General features: G+C 32.6%; 1 protein-coding gene across 1 annotated transcript in view; it reads right to left on the bottom strand.

Annotated features, from left to right (window-relative positions):
• LOC126738453 (somatomedin-B and thrombospondin type-1 domain-containing protein) overlaps positions 1-15,422 on the bottom strand; it is a 314,135-nt gene extending 298,713 nt beyond the window's left edge. Inside the window, exon 1 of the mRNA XM_050443807.1 lies at positions 14,905-15,422. Coding sequence (XP_050299764.1) covers positions 14,905-15,148 — 244 coding nt within the window. The 5' untranslated portion in view covers positions 15,149-15,422. The remainder of the gene's footprint in view (positions 1-14,904) is intronic.
• Positions 15,423-22,614: the final 7,192 nt, after the last annotated feature.

Raw genomic sequence — 22,614 nt, 5'->3', positions numbered from 1 at the left:
AAACCGTCAATAACACAGACGTAAACAGCTTAATAAACTTGAAAGTATATTTAACGTAGTTTTTCTACATAAGTACTTTCGTTTCCAATCGAGATCATCAAAGACATCAGAGAGTCATCCTGATACCCAAAATGGGAGAATCAGCAACGGACCCAAATTCTTTCAGACCTATCAGTCTCCTGTTAGCCATGAAGAAAGTTATGAAAAGACTAGTCCTTAGGAAGGGACTAAGAGGCTACCATAGAAGACTTTAGGTTCTCCTTCCTAGAGAACTTAGATCCTTGACATGGTGGTCAAGGTTCCACAGATTTCACTGCCTTTACCACAGCGTAACATCTATATGTCCGACTTACCAACGACAGGGACAAATCAGATGCACTAGTTTGTCGACGACACTAACATAACATTCTTTACTACAAAAAAAAGCTGTTTCGTGCAAAGATATGAATCTCTTTTGGGATACCCCATTTAGTATCTGGGGGTCTGCATCAACCAATATCTGACTTTACAGTAACAACCGACATCATTTGCAAAATATATGTCAAGTTGCATTACGCTAATTATCATTGTTGTATTAGACAGGTTAGAGATGAAAAAAACAGTTCATTCTCTGTTGAAGGGCAATGAATGGAATTTGTGTAGTATAAAAGAAAGATACATTAGAAGAGATTTGGTCATATTGATTTAATATATAAAATCTTTGTAAGGGAGTATAATAAATTGAGGACATAACTAAATTGTCAATTAGGATGAGAGAACTAATTTTAATAGGTTTATATTATTTCAACTCAATATTGCATCATCTCAAATCAACTAATAATTTATCAAATACAAACCTCAGCCTTAACATGGTGATATATCAGTTAGTGCTGGACACTTTTACAGTGCTATAATAATAGTAATGGTATAGGAAACTTTGGAACTACAGGTATTTCATCACCAATTTCTCAAACTTTTTGAGTAACTTCTAATACCATATTTACATTAACCTTGAATATCTATGAAAATTGTTCATATCTAAGAACATAAAATTAGGCAGACCTTTTAGACGGGAATATGTTTTTGTATATCGAATACTTAGCCACCTTTGATGAACAGGAGGATCATGTTTGAACCAGGCAAACTTCGATTGATCCAAGATTCTGTAGTAGAGCAGTAGCTGATATAGGATAGAGCAATAGTAAGCTTAAGTATTCGCTGTATTAAAGTACACAAAACAAATATTTTCGACACTATAATAGAGTCTGATAGCAGAGCCTCCAGTAAATGTACCTCTGTTAATACAGTGAGTTCCCAGATAGGAACAGAGCCTATAAAGGGACCATTTGGAGGACAGGTCAAGCCAAGCATGACACATACTACGTCTAAGCAGACGTGAAACTTATTTAGTGACTGGACACTAGCAAATGAAGACGTTCCACATCTTAGGTATTGCGGATAAGCGGATAATCAATGTCGTGTCTTTAGAGATATGAGGAAAAAAAACTATAGACCACGTCCTCGATGAGTACCTGCCACTCACTCGTAAACGCTCTAATTATTGGCCAACCTTTACAGCCTTTTAAGCTCAGACTATCTCTAATCTTCCATACTATCATTGGATCGCCCCAGCTAGCCAGAACACCAATAGGGGATTTGATACGCAGTTTCTATAACACCACATCACAAGACTCAACAGACAATTCCTTTCTAGTCGGTAGTACTTCAGGTAGTACACGATAATACACTATTCATACAGACTGCCCAGATATCTGCTTCAGTTGCCAAATCCAATTAGCTATTTTATTTTATCTATTCTCTGGCTTTACGAATATTATGTTCCATAGAAATTGAACCTCAAATGAGGAAAAACATAATTTTTAGATCAAAATGGCATAGAGGCTATAAAAGCCAAGTTAGGAGTCAAAAGCTCCTATGATAAGACATTTATCAAATTTTGCCTTAGGATGTCAATAAGCTCGACACCTGTAGTTTTAGTCTACTTTCCAAAAACCACATTGGTTAACACTAGGGACTTTTGAGAAGGCTTTTAGTAGACTGGAGGCTTACTCTTTTGGTATAACTTTAGCGATTTTTAATGTTTTGTGTATAAAATCCGAATTGTTATCCTTAACTATTTGTTCCTTACGCCTTTTCTCACAAGAATATAAAACCTATGCACTAAATTCTTGAAAAATTATTATTGTTCATCAATTTTAGTAAATCAGTTGATTTCGAATTCAATAAATCCAAATAAGAATTTTACACTGAACCAAAATATTACCGGAGATAAAAATTAAACTTTATTCGTCCGTTCCACGATAGTTCCGAATGTAAAAGCGAAAAAGCCCTTAAAACTCCGGTAAAAAATTCAAAAAATCCCAGGCAGGGTTTATTGAAAGGTCGGCCGGTGTTTTCGCTGCATCGCACTGCTTACCGAAAGCCATTATTCCGGCGGCCATATTGCCAATGGGATTAATGCATTCAATCCATTTTTAAATTTTCATTGTTTTTGAGGAGATATAATCTCTACTCCAGTGGCCCGGATCAACTTTAAATGGATCAAATTTTAATGTATAGTAGGTACAAAAGGTGATTATGAATCCAATTTACGAGGGGCTTATTGCTATTAATATTATATACACTTTTTCTTTATTCTTATAGGATAAGGTGCCCTATAAATTATTTTTTAATTTTTTTTACATTAAATTAGTGACGTAATGATAGAAAATGTAAAGGTAAATGTAGTCCTACATTATACCAAAATAATGATATTACTTGAGATTAAATTATGAGTGTTTAATAAAATTATGTAAATTCAATTAAATACGATCACTCTTAACTTTTGACAAAATAGTATCTAAAGAATCGTAACGAATCGTAGCGTAAACTTTTCCAGATTCGTGGACATCTTCATACCTTATACTTAGATTTACCGAACGTACTGTCTGAATTTCAGAAGACCAATCAAAATTCTTCCTGCCATTCCAAAGGTTGAAAGAGTTTTGAAAAGTCAGATCAGAACATACGTGAATAGGTTTGCTATTTTCCCTGCTTTCTTAAAAGTAACAGATGATCTTCTATAGGCGGATGATCAAAATGAGTTAAAAATCCTGTCCCTCTTCGATTATGTCAAGGGTTTTGATAATTTAAATCACCATCCATTACTGATAATATTGAAATTTTTAGGTTTTAGAGAGAGCGCTCGGCTCTAATAAGAGAATCACACTAAGTCGGTTAAGCACGATAGAATGGAATCCCCTGTTTTGAGTCACTACACTCTCACTCATTTACTCACTCACTCATAAGGATTTAATATTGGTCCACTTCTCTTAATCCTCTATACGCCTCAGTTATGTACAAATCTTAAATACTCACATGTTGATGTTATTCAAATTTATTTCTTATTTTCTGCTGACAACATGTTCGAAGCTACTAATAAATATCTTTCGACTTATGTCGAATATGACGTGATAGTCTTGCATTATCTTATTTCACTTATTGTGGCGTTGTATATAGTCAGTGCCTCTAAGCAAGTGATGTGTTTAGTATAATTGTTTCTCCAGACGTTTTTTTATAAATTCCAAAATCACAAAATGTACTTGTATTGATCTTTCTAAACCACGAGACATATTTCCTATTAAAGCAGCACATAAAATTTGTATTCTCTTTTATAAGCTATGGATATTCAACTATAAAGATTGCATATAGTTTGAAATACAAAAGATAAATCAATCATCATTAAATCCAACTTTAGTATGGAAACTGAAATAATTATACTATATTGTTAAGATTATTTATTTTAAGTTGGTGCAGCTTCATAAGCTGACTAATGATAAAACATTATACTATTAATGAGCACTTCAAAATATCTTAGAGAGCAACTACTTTCCACCTTATTGGACTAGGATGATTGACTAGTGCAGTTCTTTTTTCATCTTTTATCTCAGGTACGTTAAGAAACAGTAAAATGAATAATACGAAAATATGCAGACAAGGCAAGTCTTTGCCTTGAATTTCTCCTTGCTATAACGGTTTGTGCAACTGGTGTTTTTCAAATCTTCGCTCGATAAGTTTTATTTGCTTATAACCTGCAACTTATCTAAATTACAAATGTTGAAATAACACTAAAAGTGTACAACCTTTAATAGACGTTTTTGTATTTATTTTAATAAATGAGTTGCTATTATATTGCCGGAATGAAAAGCCTCTGGAAAGCATGCCCTAATTCGAACAGAACAATAGTAATAACCGGGAACGGCTTGATCCTGGAACACCTCATAATAATTTTCGTACATAAAATTACACGCTGCGTGTGGCGGAAGAATTAAAACTGATGTAATTTTCATTCATCGTGGGAATATTCATTAAGCCCGGTCTGACACTAGCTTGCTATAAAACCAGTATCAAGAAGATTAAATTCTATGAGATACCGCGTTGCTCTTAAAAAAAAAGTGCTAGAGAAATAGGCTCGCTCTTTTGTTTATAGCCATTAATTTAGAGTAAATTTGAATCGCAGAATATCTAGATCATCGAGGCAATAGAAGCAGAACAAACAAATATAATATTTATTCCATCAGTCCAATTACAATTAACGATACACGTACTAACACGCAATGTTTCCTTTGAAATATGTGTGTGCTGTTACAGCTACAGAGACAGTTCCTTCGTTGGATTAAACAGAAGTTACTGGTGCAGAAAAGCATGCCAAAGAAAGCAAAGACCAACAGCAGGAATTGGTTCCTTCACATGATAAAATGTAGGTTACAGATGAACGAGAAAAACATATCACTGAAAACAAAGTTACTTTAATAATCTCATAATATTTCAGCTAGTTCCCTAGTATTTGAATCTAATCTTGTTAAAGTCACTGATAAAAACTAAAATTTATTTATTCGTGGACATCTTCATAGCTTATTTTTATACCTAGATTTACCGAACGAACTGTCTGAACTTCAGAAGGTCACTCAAAATTCTCCCTGAAAGAGTTTTGAAAAGTCAGATCAGAGCATACGTGAATAGGTTTGCAATTTTCCCTGTGGTTTAATCTAGCTTACAGAAGGATTTCGGCTATTTCTGCTTTCTTAAAAGTAACAGATGATATCCTACTGGCGGGTTATCAAAATGAGTTGAAAATCCTCTTTCTCTTCGATTATGTCACGGCCTTTGATAATTTAAATCACAATCTATTACTGATAATATTAAAATTCAAAGGTTTTAGAGAAAGCGCTCGGTCTCTAATAAGAGAATCACACTAAGTCGCTTAAGCACGATGGAATGGAATCCTCTACTTTCAGTCACTACACACATAAAAATATTTCCTTAAAACAAGGAAAAAGGTTCTTTTGTATATTTGATTTTAATTTAATGAAGTGGTTAATTAACATAAGTCATTTTCCTCAAAACAATTTCTTACATTTCATTATTTAAATAGATTAATTTCTTTAAAATATTTTATAGAAATAAAAAAATAGCATTATTTTAAAAATGCCTGTTTTTAATTCAATAATATGAAGTCTTTAAATTATAAATATATGATACAGAATCTTTAAAACAAGAGACCAGGTACTTGGTCTAAAGAACTGGCATAACGCGTCTAATGCCGTTCTTCTTTGATTATTCTGATATACTTAATACACTACCTTTTTGCGTTATACTTGTGTAAAGTGTGTTTCCAGATTTTGATTGTGTCAAACCAGTTGGAAGGGTTTTTTTTAATAATTTATTAATGGATGATCTGTTGAAAACTTGTGGCATGGATGAAAATATTACTAAAACATTGAGAGGTAAGTAAACAATCCTGTTAAATCATATTAAGGCATACAAGTAGCCAGACAAATTTTTAAGTTTTCATGATCCAAATAATTTTTATTGTACAGTTTGAGTACTGCCTATACCGGGTGGCGCGTCGCTGAGCGGAACATAGGAAATGCCGATGTAAATTTTAAGGGAGTCAATTATTGGCTTCCCTGTACATTTTACAGAAAAAATGTAAGATAACTTTTTGAAGAGATCAATCTGGCAAACCCTCGTGCAAAGTTTGAAAAAATTTTAATAAGCGAATCTTGAAATATTCTATTATTCAATTCAATCAAAGTGTACAACCTTTAGTAAGCGTTTTTGTATTTATTTTAATAAATTAGTTCCTATAGAATTGTCGGAATGAAAAGCCTCTGGAAAGCATGCCCTAATTCGAACAGAACAATAGTAATAACCGGGAACGGCTTGCTCCTGGAACACCTCATAATAATTTTGCGTACATAAAATTACACGCTGCGTGTGGAGGAAGAATTAAAACTGATGTAATTTTCATTCATTGTGGGAATATTCATTAAGCCCGGTCTGACACTAGCTTGCTATAAAACCAGTATCAAGAAGATTAAATTCTATGAGATACCGCGTTGCTCTTAAAAAAAAAGTGCTAGAGAAATAGGCTCACTCTTTTGTTTATAGCCATTAATTTAGAGTAAATTTGAATCGCAGAATATCTAGATCATCGAGGCAATAGAAGCAGAACAAACAAATATAATATTTATTCCATCAGTCCAAATACAATTAACGATACACATACTAACACGCAATGTTTCCTTTGAAATATGTGTGTGCCGTTACAGCTACAGTTCCTTTATTGGATTAAATAGAAGTTACTGGTGCAGAAAAGCATGCCAAAGAAGGCAAATACCAACAGCAGGAATTGGTTCCTTCACATGATAAAATGGAGGTTACAGATGAACGAGGAAAACATATCACTAAAAACAAAGTTACTTTAATAATCTCATAATATTTCAGCTAGTTCCCTAGTATTTGAATCTAATCTTATTAAAGTCACTGATAAAAACTAAAATTGATGACACTCAAGCAACATTACTAGAAAACATAATTTTTACTGTTGTCTGGGGGCTTAGGATTTGCATTTTCATTATTTACTTGACTGACTGGTACATATTTAAATAAACAGACAGACAGAGAGTAACCATATATTATATACTTTACACTTGATTTGAAAAGCCAGTTTCACCCTTACTACAGGTTAACGTTCAACAGGTGGAAAAATCGAAAGGTCCAAGAATTTTTTCGTAAATGACGTAGGGTGCCCACAATTGTCTCTGTACAAGAATCACCTAACGTGAAAAAAAACTCATTTTCCAAAAATTTATTTAAAATTAAAAAGTGATCTTGGTGCAAATTCAGAACTAACAAAATAGACACTTTCCATAGGCAATCGGCAAAAAATGGCAGTAATATCTAAAGCTCTAATAAGCCAATTGTCGAAGTCAATACATTATTGCGGTAATAAACTATTAAGCGATAATAAACGGAATCATTTAGTCGAGACAAGAAGGATGAAAGGAAAGTCACCATTTATTGTGAAGTGTACTAGATATAGCGATTTAGATTTAGAAGATCACAACATTCACTTATTTCTACCATCATTATTATTGATAAAATGAAAATTTTGCTTAAGAAGAATTGATATGAAATTTACTTAGCTTTCCAATGGTGTTATTAAATTTATTTTTTAATTTATTAATTTTGGTCAAGATTTAAATTTGTATTTTTGTTTTACAGTGCGCCCTCTTATAGCAACTTTGCAATGTTAAAAATATTTTTAGACGATTGCTCGTTTCCATTTTTATTATGGATGTTTTTTTCTCAATTGGCTAAGGTTCTTTAGATATAGATAGTGTACACCCTTAACTGAACACCTTGTATATAAGAAAGTCACTTGTTATTGCCAGTAGATAGTCACACTGTTTAGTACCAATTAGATGTCGAAAATAATTTCTGGACTTTGTGTTTTTCTTTTAAAAAAATCCCTAAAATATAAAATAAAATATTGAGAAAAAACAAACAAATTTTATTAGTCACAAACCACTACTTGACAATAAGTATTATTTGTATTTTTTTTTAAATACATAGTGTTACAGAATGCGGTCCAAATATTTTAAGACCTATTGTTGGAGTGAAAATAAGACTTTGCTCTAATAAACATGTGTCCTATAATGTATTACCTCAGAGCTATAGCCCGCGTTTTATCCCCGTGTTAAATCTCCTGAAAAGTTTTTATTTTTCTGGGTGTACTTTTTATTTTTTCCGTAATAAAAAATTCAGGGAAGGGAGCTTAAATACGAAGCATCGCGTCGGTTTGAAAATCTAACAACCTAAATTTCTAAAACAGAGAAATAAGTAGTAATAACAATGTAAAATTTTGTTGTATCTATTTAAATAGAGTTGTAAAAAAATAAAAATTAAATTGCGAATATTCGATCTTTTTTAAAATTCCTCGAATGTATTCAGATGTTTTTAAATTTTAAAAGGATGTGTTAACCGACCTCGTATCTCTTCTAGTTTCTGACTTTATTTCAATAATAAGGCTGGAATTTGGGACAGCCTTTACACTGGGTCCTGGAACAACTGGTTTATTAAAATATTTGGATACACTTGAATTTTAATTCAAAATTAAAGTTCCGCTGCATTCGTTATTATAATTTTTGTCAGAATAAAAAAAATGCTATTAATAATATATTGCTATAACTATTGAAATCGATACAGCGGTGGCGCACCAAAAACCTTCCTTTAAAAAGCTACTTTTAACTTAAGAAAATATTAACACATTTATCCAAATAAAATGCTTATAATTTAATTCTGTTATCCGTATTGATGCTACTTAGTGAAGTAAAGCCTGTTTTTTTTAAGTATTTCTGATTTTTCATAAAAAGTTTAATGTTAAACAAATTTGTCAATTTTTATTTAATGTACTCAGTACTCATACTTAATACCCAAAATAACACCCAATATTATGACAATAGTACTTTGGAATGTTGCCATGCTGTACAAAATATTGCTTCTTATTAGTATACCGTTGGTATTGGTTAAATTGACTGTATGAGAATTTAAAATTCTTTCAGTTTTCTTTAGAAATAACGATTGTGTTAGAGCAACTGCATTGTCCTACAATGAATAACATCCAGATGCACACTTATCTTATACGTACGTCATAAAGTTAGTAGCAAAATTTCGTGAAACAGGATCAGTTGCAAACAAACCTACAAATCCAGTCCTAAATGAAGCTGTAAAAGTTGCAGTTTTGAGTTTTATGAAAATCGATCCCACGCTCGGTACAAATAAATGAAATATTAGATGTTTCACTTAAAAGTATCCAGAGGATTTTCAAAAAACATAGCTTTTATCCCAACAAAATTAAACTAGTGCAGAAGCTTAACGAGGATGATACTGACATCCGTTTACAGTGTGTTTACAGTTTTACTTGCGAAACTATAAGTGAACGAATCATTGGCACTCAGAATTTATTTTTAATGTTTGTTTCTCTCATGAATGCAGCTTTTCCTTAATGGTATTGTAGATGCAGTTCGCAGGTTTAGTACCAAGAAATCAAAAACTTTCTTTTTTGAAGAGGTGCCGACGTTTCGACGTTTATTTACGTCTTTTTAAAGGTTGTTTACTGTGAAGAAACTTTTTTGTCGATTGCATATGTATGCAGATGGGCACATATGTGATAATATGATTATACTTTGACCAAACATACCATAACATAAGTCACACATAATAGACAAAAACTTTTTTTTATACTTCACATCACTATATACATATATATTTACCAATTAATGAACGCGGTCAAGAGACACAGATGAACTAAAATATGAATATATGAAAAAAAGTTATTGTATATTATGTGTGATTTATGTTATGTTTATTCAAAGTATAATCACATATGTGCTCATCTACATATATTGTTCTGTTACCATTAGTATACAGGGTGTTTCAAAAGTCATGGTCCAAACTGAAAGGGGGTGTAGGGGAGCCTATTTGGAATCAAAATAACCTCCTATGTTGTTATCCGATTTTTGATGGTTTAGAAGTTATAGCTGTTTTTCACTTTTTTGCTATAATTTACTTCTGGCTCAAAAAATTATTTTTTTTTTAATGTCTGGGGATTTATTTTTCAAATATATTTTTTTAGTATTTTATTTAAAAAATGTCAAGTCTTTTTAATAAAAGTATATCACAAAAAAAAATTGTATTATCGCTGCAGAAAATTATGTTTAATTTTTTTGTGGTTTCTTTAAAAACAAATTTTACCGTTTTAATGAGGCACCACAGTACAGAAAGGCGCTGCAAGAATCTAAACCAATGTTTTAAAAATTCTTACAACTTATAGCCTTTCAATAGAAACATTTAACTTAAAGGTCTTTATCTGTTTAATATAGGTTAAGTAAATTTTTAGAAAAATGAAACGTAAAAGAAATAAAAGCTAAAATAAAAATTCAAATCTTTCATTGGCATTTATTTAAAAAAGATGTTCAAAATGGCCGCCGCGGGCTCTTATACACAAACGACATCGTCTTATAAAATTTCTTTTTAAGTTTCTAAATGAGTTCGATTTTTTACGAAACAATTCGAGCATTGTTTCGTAAACTTGTTGCTGCATCTCGCAGTTTTTGACGAAGCTGATTTTCAATATTATTTTCCGTTTGGTATACAAGTTCTTTAAAGTATCCCCATAAAAAATAGTCAAGAGGATTAAGGTCAGGTATGCGCGGCGGCCACGATACCACTCCTCCTCTGCCTATCTAACGATCTGGGTAAGCACCATTTAGATAGTCTCTGACTATTCGTGCACTATGCGCTGGCGCTCCGTCGTGTTGCAGCCACATTCTTGCCCGTAATTCCAGAGGCACATCTTTTAAAAGGTCATAAAGTTGGTGTTCTAAAAAATCTAGGTAGCTCTCTCCATTTAATCTGACCGGTAACTCGAAAGGGCCAATCAGCCTACCACCGAGAATTCCTGCCCACTTGCCTTATTATTCTCGGATTTTCTACAGCCCAATAGTGAAGATTGTGAATATTAAATATACCAAGTCTTTGAAATGAAGACTCATCGGACCACAAAATGCAGTCAAAAAAGTCCGGGTCTTGCAGACAGCGTCGAAGCATTTCTCTGCAAAATGCTACTCTAGGCGCGTAGTCACGGGGTAAGAGGGCTTGAACACGTTGCACGTGGTATGGATGCTGGTTGTTCCTCCGCAACATGCGATGTATCGTAGCTATAGCTAATCCAATAGCTCTAGAAATTCTACGAATACTTGTAGAAGAGTCCTCCTCTATCAAAGCAAGCACCTCTTTATCATCCAACCGCGGTCTGCCTATTTGTTGTACATCACCAGGTATTTCTCCCCGCAAATATGAGTTATGTACTCGTATGAACACTCTGTGATCGGGAAAGCGTTCACGATCCGGATAACGATCACGATACTCTCTTGCAGCAAGGCGAGCGTTCCCACCACACAATTCGTAAATGTAATGCATTTCAGCATATTCTCGTGTATAGTGGGGTATACCGATCCGGCATCTCGATGCAGATTAATTATTACTTTAATGGTATAATAGGTCAGAAAACAGAAAAAAATCTATTAACACGTTAGCTAAAGACAAACAGAAAACAATACAGAAAATACCAACAATAGTCGGTTTGGCTATTTAAAATGGTCCATGTGAGAATACCATTTTTGTTTGTGGCTCTTCATAGCATTCTGAATTCCAATTTGAAGGTCATGCGCACTTAAATAGTACCAAATTTGTGGTATGCAAGCAAAAAATGTAGTATGATTTTTTTTCTTTTACGTTTCATTTTTCTAAAAATTTTCTTAACATACATTGATCAAATAATAAACACTATAAGGTAAATGTTTTTATTGAAAGACTAGAACTAGTAGGAAGTTTTTAAAGAGTGGTTTAAATTCCTGTAGGTCTTTGTGTACTGTGTAGTGCTTCATTAAATTGATAAAATTCATTTTTGAAGAATCCAAAAACAAATTAAACAAGATTTTCTGCAGTGAAACAAAAAAAAAATTCACTACACTTTTATTAAAAAGACTCGACATTTGTTGGAATAAAAACAAAAAAATATATTTAAAAAATAAAGCCTCAGACATAGAAAAAAATAATTTTTTAAGCCAGAAGTAAATTATAGCAAAAAAGTGAAAAACAGCTATAACTTCTAAACCATCAAAAATCCTCCCACACCCCCCCTTTCAGTTTGGACCATGACTTTTGAAACACCCTGTATATGTAATCGGCAAAACAGCTTCTTTACAGTACACAGTCTTAAAAAGACGTAAATAAACGTCGACACCTTTTCCAAAAAGAAAGTTTTTGATTACTTGGTCCTAATCGTGAAAACTCCATCTACGCTACTTACCAAGGCCGCTACTTTTAGTCAATACTTAATGGTATTGGGAATAGAGATCATTGCAGATATTGGTCGGATTTCAACCCTAGATTATTTACGTAAAATTTTAGTACATACCCAATATCCCGAAAAATTAAATGTGTGGGCTGGAATTTCCGGCACCCCTATTACTGAGCTATATTTTTTACCTAGAAATTTAACAGAGGAAATGTACCTTGAGTTACTGGAATCTAATACTGAGCCAGCTTTAGTTACTGCTATTAGGAGGGGAAATTAATTTCCGTTATCGGGAAATTAATTTAATTTTTTAGCAAGACGGAGCACCTTCGCATTATGCGTTTCCTGTAAGGCAATTTTTGAATAAAATTTTTCAAGGAAGATGGATTGCACGAAGAGGTCTAATTGAATGGCCTTCCAGATCTCCTGATTTGTTACCTCTTGACTTTTTTTTGTGGTGTCATTTAAAATCCAAATTTATGTTATACAGGCCAATTCTTTAGATTTGCGACAACGAATAATGCACGAGTGCCAACAAATTAGACCTGAAATGCTACATAATGTGCGTGAGCATATCGAAAAGTGTTACTGCTTTTGTCTGGAAGTTGGAGGAGGGCATTTTCATGATTTAATTGATTAGAAACACATTAAAAAAACTTATAATAAAAAAAATTAGGACTAAAAATTATTTGAAACCTTTATCATTAAATATTTAAAAAAAAAGTCAGTTTTCTATTTTTTTCAGCAGACTCGGTCTTTAAAAAAAAAATTAACTAATAATATTAGTAAGGTCTTTTAAGTATAGAAATAGATAAAAACACAATACTGTTTTTAAAATTTTGACAAGCTGTGATATTAAAGAATCTAAAAACAGCAAATTACAACCACCTGACAAGACCTTTAAAACAAGGTATCACTCGATTCCAGTTCCCATTTCAAATTTTAAGTGTAGCTATCACCCCCGCGTAGGGGTTGATGGTAAAGATTTATAAGTGCAAGATTAATTTGTCCCCGTAAAATGAAAAAACGACGAGTTCAAGCGTTTTTTGATGTTTTACGAAATTTTGGAGAAATTCAAGGTGGAAAGTTTTCGGTGCGCCTTTCTTTTTTATCGATACTTGAATCCATTTGCTTAATTCGCAAGCATGTATTAACAGTTTCCAAAAAGCCATCTCACAATCACTCACTTAAGAATGGGGAGCATGATTTTTATCTTCCAACCCCACGGTCAGAGTTAGTTAAAACCTCTATCCTATATAATGCAAAAAAAGCACAATCATCTTCCACTTGAAACTAAATCCATATCAGCTTTTTCCACATTTCGCAATGCTTCAAAATTATACATGCTGGAAAGAGCATTATATGCAGTGCATTATTCTTTAATTAATCATATCAGAAAATTATAATTATTAATTTATTTAAACTTCTTACTTTTCCCAATTTTCCTCTTTTTTTAGTTTCTTTTTGTAATTAGACTATGTACTAAACTAATGTATTGTGACCGCGTACAATTTTTATTTTATTGTACAAATATTTATAGTATCTACTGAGAAAAAAAAAGGCTGCCATAACTAAAAAACTTAGTAATAGTAGCCCGAAAGTGTGGATAGCAAAGAGGACAGGTCAACAAATTGGTTATAAGAGCAGGTATAAAATAGTACGAGGACCAGGACGTTTCTATTGTTACGGCAACTAAACTGGTAGCTTTTTTAGAACTCCTATGGTTTAGGTAACTAAATTTTTTGGTTATTTAAAATAAAGAACATTGCAGTACCCACAAATTTTATTAAAAATTTTAAGTTTGTTGTTAATAGAACTAAGTGTTTAAGGTATCATAAAGCAAAAAGTGGTTACCCAAATTGTAGTTCTTCTTCAGTGAAACTTATGAATTCAGTTTTCACAACTAGCTTTTCTGGATTGTTTTAATATTATTCTTCGCATGAGCAACCAATAATTTTTGTTCTGACAACTAATAACTTTTGTATGACCACCAATAATTTTGGTCACAATAACCAATAAATTTGTGTCATGATAACGAACTGTTTTTGTTCTAACAAAAGAATGTTAGTCAAAAAAATTGTTTTTGTTATGATAATCAATTAGTTTGTTTGTGATGAATTATAATCTTAGTAATGCCAACTTATAATCTTTGTTGAAGTCCAAGCAAAATGTTTTTAAGCCATTATAAATATTTTGTGCACTTCATGATGAACAGATTTAAGTCCACAAATTCGTGAGCGTCTTTTCTCCATATCATGCAGGGCACAAAATGTATGCACACGTTTGAAGACATTTTGCTTGCTTAGTTTAGACTTAGAATAAAAAATAGATGGAAAAGTACTGGACTAAAAAGATTATTAAAAAAACGTTTATTCGAAAATTGTATACACAAAAATGGCTTTTTAACAAAATGCGAGATTATTTTGTCCCTATATAAAATCAAAAATCCATGGGTGCAAGCGTTTTTTGAGCTTTTAAGAAATCTCGGAGAAATTCGAGGTAGAAAATTTTCGGTGCGCCTTGCCACCCTGTATAAAGAAAATATCACATATCTTTTAAACAAGAGACTTTCAAGTGTATTTGTTAGTTGATAACTATATATACATTTCTAGTAGAGTAATTTTAAAATCATAAGTACATGGATATTTGATGTTTTTTTTACTAAAATATCCTTATTTTTGTTAATAAATAATATTTTTTGTTAAACTAGGATTTACCTCCACAAGCATCTTTAAAATCTGGACAGCAGTCCCCGAGTTTTAAGCAGGCATGGTCACAATAACAGGGTTTATCGCTCAAGTCCTCATTAATCGCGTTAATCGGAGCTTTTTGCACTACACAAGAAGAGTCGCGCCCGGTGCAGCATAATTTCGCTTCCCCGCAACTGCCTCCGCTAACTACCCCACACCAAAATTGCACAGTCAGAAAAATTACAATGAATTTCCCTATTGTACAAGCCATTTTATGAAAAAGTTTGAAAATAAGCAATTATTACGAAAATAGGGTCTTTAGTAAATTTTTTTGAGAATGGTTGGAAAATTACGAGTCCATGTGTTGACCGGTATATACTAAAGGAGCGTCGCGGAGAATCGTTCCAAATCGAAAGCACCGCTGCAATAAGCTTTTTGGCTTGATGGAAACGCGTTAAGCGGTCTCGTGGAGCCGGTGAACAAACGATACGAACCGGCGTTTTGGGCTCCCGCGTTGCGGGGGATTGCAAAACAATGCGCGGTGAGGCTAACTGCCGACTATGAAAACTGCCGTCTGTGGTCCACGTACCTACCCTCTTCGGACCGGGTTTTTCTTTTGGAGAAATTGATACGGTCGCAACGGCGCAAGTAAATTATCGAAGAAATGCAGTTAATCGGTGTTTTTACTTAAAAAACAATAAAATTATTTATCCTTCTCGGACATGGAGAACTAAAACAGCCAATTGCCAAATTTATACTGAGTGTGTTGAAAATAAAATATTGGAGGCATCTACGTTTAACAATACAAATAAAAAATTTCAATTTTTCATAAAAGCAATCCGGCGTCCAACATTCTTGTCAAAATATTGTTTACTTGATAAATCTTGCTTTCAACTACGTTCTCCACTAGATAACCAAACAGTGCGGCTCTTAATTGTCCCTCCCCTCTTACGTTGTAAATGCCTGTATACCGGGTGGTGCGTCGCCGAGTGGATCATAGAAAAACCCGTGTAAATTTTAAGGGGGTCAATTATTGGCTTCCCTGTGCATTTTATAAAAAAAATGTAAGATAACTTTTTGAAGAGACCAATCGGGCAAACCCTTGTGCAAAGTTTCAAAAAATTTTAATATGCGAATCTTGAACCAAACGGGCACCAGTAAAAAGAATATTGTCACTGACGTGAGGAAAGTGTCAATAAATCAGTGACAGTCGATATTTGAAAACAAGTGTGAATTATTCAATCGACAAAAAAATAGCCATAATTAAATGGCATTATGCGGGAAACAGTTTTAGAGCAGTATCTGAAATGTTTTCAGTTTATTTCCCCACCAAGCCCATTCCGTCCATTTCAACTATTAAACGTATTGTCAATGAGTTCGAGTCCAAAGGTAACGTAATAAATAATTATAAATGTTCAACTCAGGATATCGAAAATAGAGCCGAAGAAAGAGAGAACAGAGATCTTAATATTCTACTGAGTGTGGAGGAAAACAAGATGGTTAGTACGAGGGTTCTTGGGCAAGAGGTAAATAAACATCATACAACGGTATTGCGCACTTTAAAAAAACACAAATATTATTCGTATAAATTCGAGAAACATCAAGAGCTGCAGGAAGGAGATGAAGAGCGAAGAATGGCATTTTGTTTTGAAATGATGGAAAGAGCAAATAATGATAGGAATTTTTTAAGAAATATTTGTTTTACCGATGAATGTACATTTACACTCAACAATGAACCAAATGTTCAGAATCGCCGGTATTGGAGCCAAGAAAATGAACATCGCTTTGTTCATACTCGGACACAATATCCCCAAAAAACAAATGTATTCGTGGGAATTATCGGACACCATATCATTAGACCCTTTTTTATGAACTATAACCTAAGAGCTGAAACCTATTTGGACTTATTTCAAAATCAAATTGGACCCGCCTTGGAAGAAGTTGTTCCGGAAGATCAAATGATCTGGTACCAAATGGATGGTTGCCCGGCCCATAATGCCCTTATGGTTAGAGAGTGCTTGGAAAATGCTTTTAACGGCAATATTATTGTTCCACGGTACCGGATACTTTGGCTAGCCAGGTCACCTGATCTTTCACCGAATGACTTCTTTCTGTGGGGTCATTTAAAAAGTGTCATTTATAAAAGTGTAAAATTTCAGAATCTAAACCAGTTACAAAACGCTATTTCGTTAGAATGTAATAAATTTTCCCAATATCAACTTAGTAACGTTAGAAATGAATTTTATGATCGGTTAGGATATTGTTTAGCTGTTAATGGGGGGTTGTTTGAACATTTGATTAATTCATGTTTCTATGTAATTCTTTTTATTTATTTTTATTTTCTTTACTACACCCGTTCAGGTGTAATTTGTTTATAGGTCTATTGTTGTTTGTAGAGTTTGTATTTTTTGTCAATGTCAATGTCACATTATTATCATAAAAGTTACTGTTCCGCACAAAAACTTATTCGGTATACCAATAACTTTAAAAGCAAATAATACCGAAAGGAAATAGTATTTTTGCTATTTCGTTCTTTGTAGTTTTCTTTGTACCTTCTTTGTACGACCATAACGAAATAGGTACATTTCGATATAGTTTTTGGTAAAGAAATGGCTTCATTTCGCAACAAGTGCGGGGTTTCATACTTCAAATCTTAAATTAAGATGACTAGATTTAAAAACATAACCCTTATTAATTTTTTCCGCTGTCACTTTAGGTTTGTTCTCACTGCAAATTTCTTACAAGTTTGAAACTGTTTCTAAACCATTCTTGATGCGCATGTGTAAAATATTACAACTTCTGATCGATTTGAAACCGTCTGTGCGAACATCAAATACGGGTTGAGTGGAGAAGAAAAATACCCTCACTTTTTTATCCCAGTGGGAAATGGGAAAATAAATAAAACATAAACAAAATAAAAATTATACTACAACCTTGAAATAGCTGTATATTATTAATAGAGTTTAAGATTGTGTGATTATTTGCAACTTCAAGACTTACTCTAAAATGCTCGAGAAATTCTATTCTATTAAATTGGGAGACAGTTTCTTGAAAATAGTTTTGACTTTTGGGCTTTATCCGTTCTTCAATTAAATCTTGTTTAAAAGTTTGTGTTGGAATCAACATAATTTTGATCAGATTCTTCCGACGATTCAAAAGCACTTGTTTCCTTAATGTTTATTTTTAGACTAATCCAAAAATATAAAATACAATTTTCAAAACGAATATCAAGAACTATACAAAACGACAAAATACAAACAACAATTTAGAGGTTACGTTCATATTCCGAAGATCGGCGTTGACTGGCTACACGAATTCTCTGACACTTTGCTTGAAATAAATCCGAAAACAAGTCTGACTATCAGATGACGATCAGAAATTTGTGTAGGAACATCAAACTTTTGATTTGAAACCGATCAGAAGTTCCTGTGCGAACGCATTTTACTCTATTGCGCATGTGTATTTGTCGAAAACTTGTTTCTTACTGCTGTGAGAACAAACCTTTTAACACACACATTAGGTCATTTTAAGCCATGTCATACTTCGAATTGACTAAACACAAATCTACACGACTCCGCAATCACGCAACTTTAAAGTAAGATGAATACATTTAACCAATTAAAGCTACAACGGAACCGTAATTCCGTGTGCATCTAAACCCACCCTAGAAACGTTGACATCCTAATATTCAACTTTGTATTTGTGTAATATTTTTTATGCATTTTGACATCCAAACATTCCGAAGCTAAGAAAAATACATCTATAAATATTAGCCACTACATTAAGAAGAAGTAAGTGTAAATTTAAATATTTCATTAGTTATTCCTATAGCTTTATTTCTTTTTAGTGACTGATACTGGAAGTAGTAGCGATTTTGATTTTACTACTACTCACCCGGAAATTGTAGAATTAGCGAAGGCGACTGCTGGCAATTTGTTGCTTGAAAAATCGAAAGATTTATACCTTAAACAATATGACACTTTCATGCAATGGCGAAAATTAAAAGAGCTAATTCGTTCTCCGAAAATGTGATTCTCGCCTATTTTAGTCAGTTAGCTAAGTCTAATAAAGCTTCAACACTATGGAAAGTGTATTCAATGATAAGAACAACAATTAACATTAAACACAATACAGATATGCCAGGCTTCGAGCATTTAAAAAAAAACAATCTGATGGTTATCGAGGAAAAAAATCAAAGATATTAACTGGAGAAGAAGTCAACCATTTTATAAATAATGCTCTAGGTCATTTTTATCTTGCTGCAAAGATACATACATGTATTTAGATATATTTTTAACCACATATCCTAGATCTTTAAGGATATTGAGAACTTGGGGTCCGCTATAATAATAAATGTTCCTAATACAAAAACTAAAGTGCCTAGATAATTTACAATCACTGGAAAGTTTTATACCTTATTTAAAAAATATTTATCTCTACGCCACCAAATATTGCGACAAATAGTATTTTCATTAACTTTCAAAATGGACGCTGTACCAAGCAAGTGATTGGAATAAACAAACTATACTCTATTTCAGAAGTGTGTAGAGCAATAAAACCTCATTAGGTATGCAAAAGTGGTACCTGGTGATCCACCAATATTTTATGCCACTACCTAAGTTGGGTATTAGTTTCAATGTAAAATTCTTTCTTTTCGTTGATTGCAGGTGGTGCCACCCGGTTTTGGGTCAATTTATGAGTTTTGCCCATTGTTACCCACTGATAAACATTGAAAACGGTTCGCCAAAGGCGTGCAACTGGGACTTGTTTTTTACCTTATAATTAATATACTTAAATGCTATTTTATTTTAGAAAGTTACTTTTGTTTAAATGGAATAATATATTTTTTTCACAAATTTATTGAACATAATATGTAGAGTAAAACAGTTGAAAATGTCACTTTTGGATCTGGCACTTTTTGAACAGTGTATAACAATTTTAAATTATAATAGATTGTAGTCTTCTTCGTCATCTGACGAACTGTCATCACCTCTTGACATTATAATTAAAGGATCGACTGTCTGATCGATGAGGTTGTCAAGATCCCACATTTTGTCCTCTTGCTTAATTACATGCTGGACTGCTAATCGCCAATTCTCTGGTGTCGCTTCCGTAATGGCTTGATCAAACAGTAGCTTAACATCTTTCATTTTAAAAGTCGTGTTTTGTCTTACTACAAATCCTTTTACCTGCGCCCATATCAGTTCTATAGGATTTAGTTCGCAATGATATGGCGGTAAGCGCAGTACAGTTATATTATATTTTTCGGCTATATCTTCCACGGCGTATTTCATGAAACGAGTTTTGTGTAAGTTTGCTATTGCCAGCAGTTCTTTTTTTATCAAATTTGCTTCAAACGCAATACCTTTTGCAGTCAGCCAATCGATAAATTCTTGCTTTCTCCAACTTGAAATTGGCGTCTTCTCTATTCGCCGTGAATGATAGCTTGCGTTATCCATAACCACCACCGAATTAGCCGGAAGAAATTTTATCATTTCACCAAAATAGTCCTCGAAAACGTCTGAGTTCATGTCTTCATGGTAATCTCCTGTGCGAGTCGACTCAAAGGTTAGCAGACCTTCTTTTAAAAATCCCTCTTCGCTTCCAATATGTGTGATTATAAGTCTTTTCCCGAAGGTACTTTAATACCCGTAGACAATTCAAATGAATGAAATTTCTTCAAATGGAAATCCTTATTATTTGACCTCTTGGGATTAGTTCAATCTCATACCTCAATACATACCCGGACGTAAAATTTTCCGCTCTTTCAGAATCCGGTGTCAAAAATAGGGGTCCCATTTAAAAAAATCGCTTTGACCTTCAAATAACCTTGAAGATTAAGCTCAAGGTCAAGTTTAGGGTCACCATCAGATGCACCGATTGATTACCCAAACTTTTGTATTTAAAGATTTTTTTAGCGCCCATATTTCCCAAGATTTTTGGGTGTGTCCATACTTTTGGGACACCCCGTAGATAACTCATTACACAACCGCCTAAATGTTTTAAGTCAAATAATGTCTCAAATTAATAAAAATGAGAAAGCAACACCCAAAAAACCCAAATTTCAGCAAAAAAACTGCAGGAACTACAAGTAGAGCTTCCTTGTGCAAAACTCCCAAAAGCAAAATATATTTGCCTCATCAACGACTAAAAACATATCGGATTCCCCTAAAAATATTACAATTCAAAATTGTACTAGAATTACAATAAATATATATAACAAAAACCATGAAAAATAAAAGCAAACCTATTATTTGTAATCTGTTTTGTTTTTTGATAGTTTTTGTTAGTTCAAGGATGAGAAATAAAAAAAAAATTTTTTATCGAGTAATATAAATTTAATTTACATTTTTAATTTTTTTTTTGGATTTTAAGTTTCTAATTGCTTTTACAAACTCTTTTTAATAATAATATATAATAATATACAATAGTGGTATTTTTTTTAAAAAGGTAAAAATAGAAGTATTTGGATCTGATGTAATTGACTACAGTGACCCTAACAAAAAAAGTTGATAATGAACTCTAAAAGCCAAAACGTCGTATCATCAATTTTAAATTACCATCATGGGGGCGAAAAAAGTGGCTATGAAAAAGTTTATTTTTACTTTGTTCTACGACTTTATATGACAGAAAATAATTTAAAACATTTTTTGATTTATTCGGCTATCTGCGGAAATACTCGTTAGTTTTCAATTTTTACAAAACATTTTAAAAAGTATTAAATTATGCTATTTTACCCTAATTTTACTGACCTTTTATCTTTAAATTTTTTACACTTATATTTGGGACACCCTGTTGTTTTATTTGATGTTATTTTATAAAAAGTATAGTCTATAACATGTGCGAAATACACAATTCTACACTCTTATGAATTTTTGGGGTTTTTATTTATTTATTTATTTATTATTACAGCATCAACAGCCAAATAGCCAATTACAGATACCGAAATTACTTATAACTAATAAATTCAAGATAATCAGGCACTAAGTAAACAATACAAAATCCTACATAGCTCTTAGAAAATTATCTAAATATCTACTAACACAGGAACTAACGTTATAAACTATTTAAATCCTTCATCTGAGAAGCATAGAACTTATCATTATTATAATTCTAGTAAAACTTTCTAAGCTTATCAAGTCACTAGCATGAATATTAAAAGAATTGCATATTTTATATATTGGTGAGCTTCTAAAAATATTTGTCTTTGGAAAATCTAAATTGAAAGCATTCAAAGTATTTCTGGAGAGTTAATTTTATTTGTTAAGATTTTATACATATACACCAGGCAAATTTTTTGGTGTCTATTTTCCTGGGAGAGCCTATTAAATTCCTGCAATAACAATAAATGATTATAGCCCTGACTTGGATAATATCCATACTTTTTGAAAAACATATATTTTCATAAAATTTACAGAGGTGTGTTCGGAAAAAAACGCTCGAATCCGTCGATTTTTATTTCAAGTTGCGCATTTTTGTACGTGAAATTTGTATATACAGGGTTGCTCAAAAATTAATTACAACCATCAACTTCATTTTTTCAAATGAAAGCACCTTTTTTATTTCATCTTTGAATTTCTCGTGGAATTCTACGTATGTTTCATGTATCATGTCCTATACCTAAAGTCAACAGTTATCGAAAAAAAGACGATTCATGTAACAAATAAAAAAAGAACAAAAATTAAGTTAAATGTTTGAAATGGTTGCCATTCACGGCTTGACAATATCCAAGGCGAT

This window comes from Anthonomus grandis, chromosome 7, assembly GCF_022605725.1.
Source record: "Anthonomus grandis grandis chromosome 7, icAntGran1.3, whole genome shotgun sequence".
Taxonomy (NCBI): Eukaryota; Metazoa; Arthropoda; class Insecta; order Coleoptera; family Curculionidae; genus Anthonomus; species Anthonomus grandis.
This window is presented reverse-complemented; position numbering and strand designations above follow the sequence as displayed.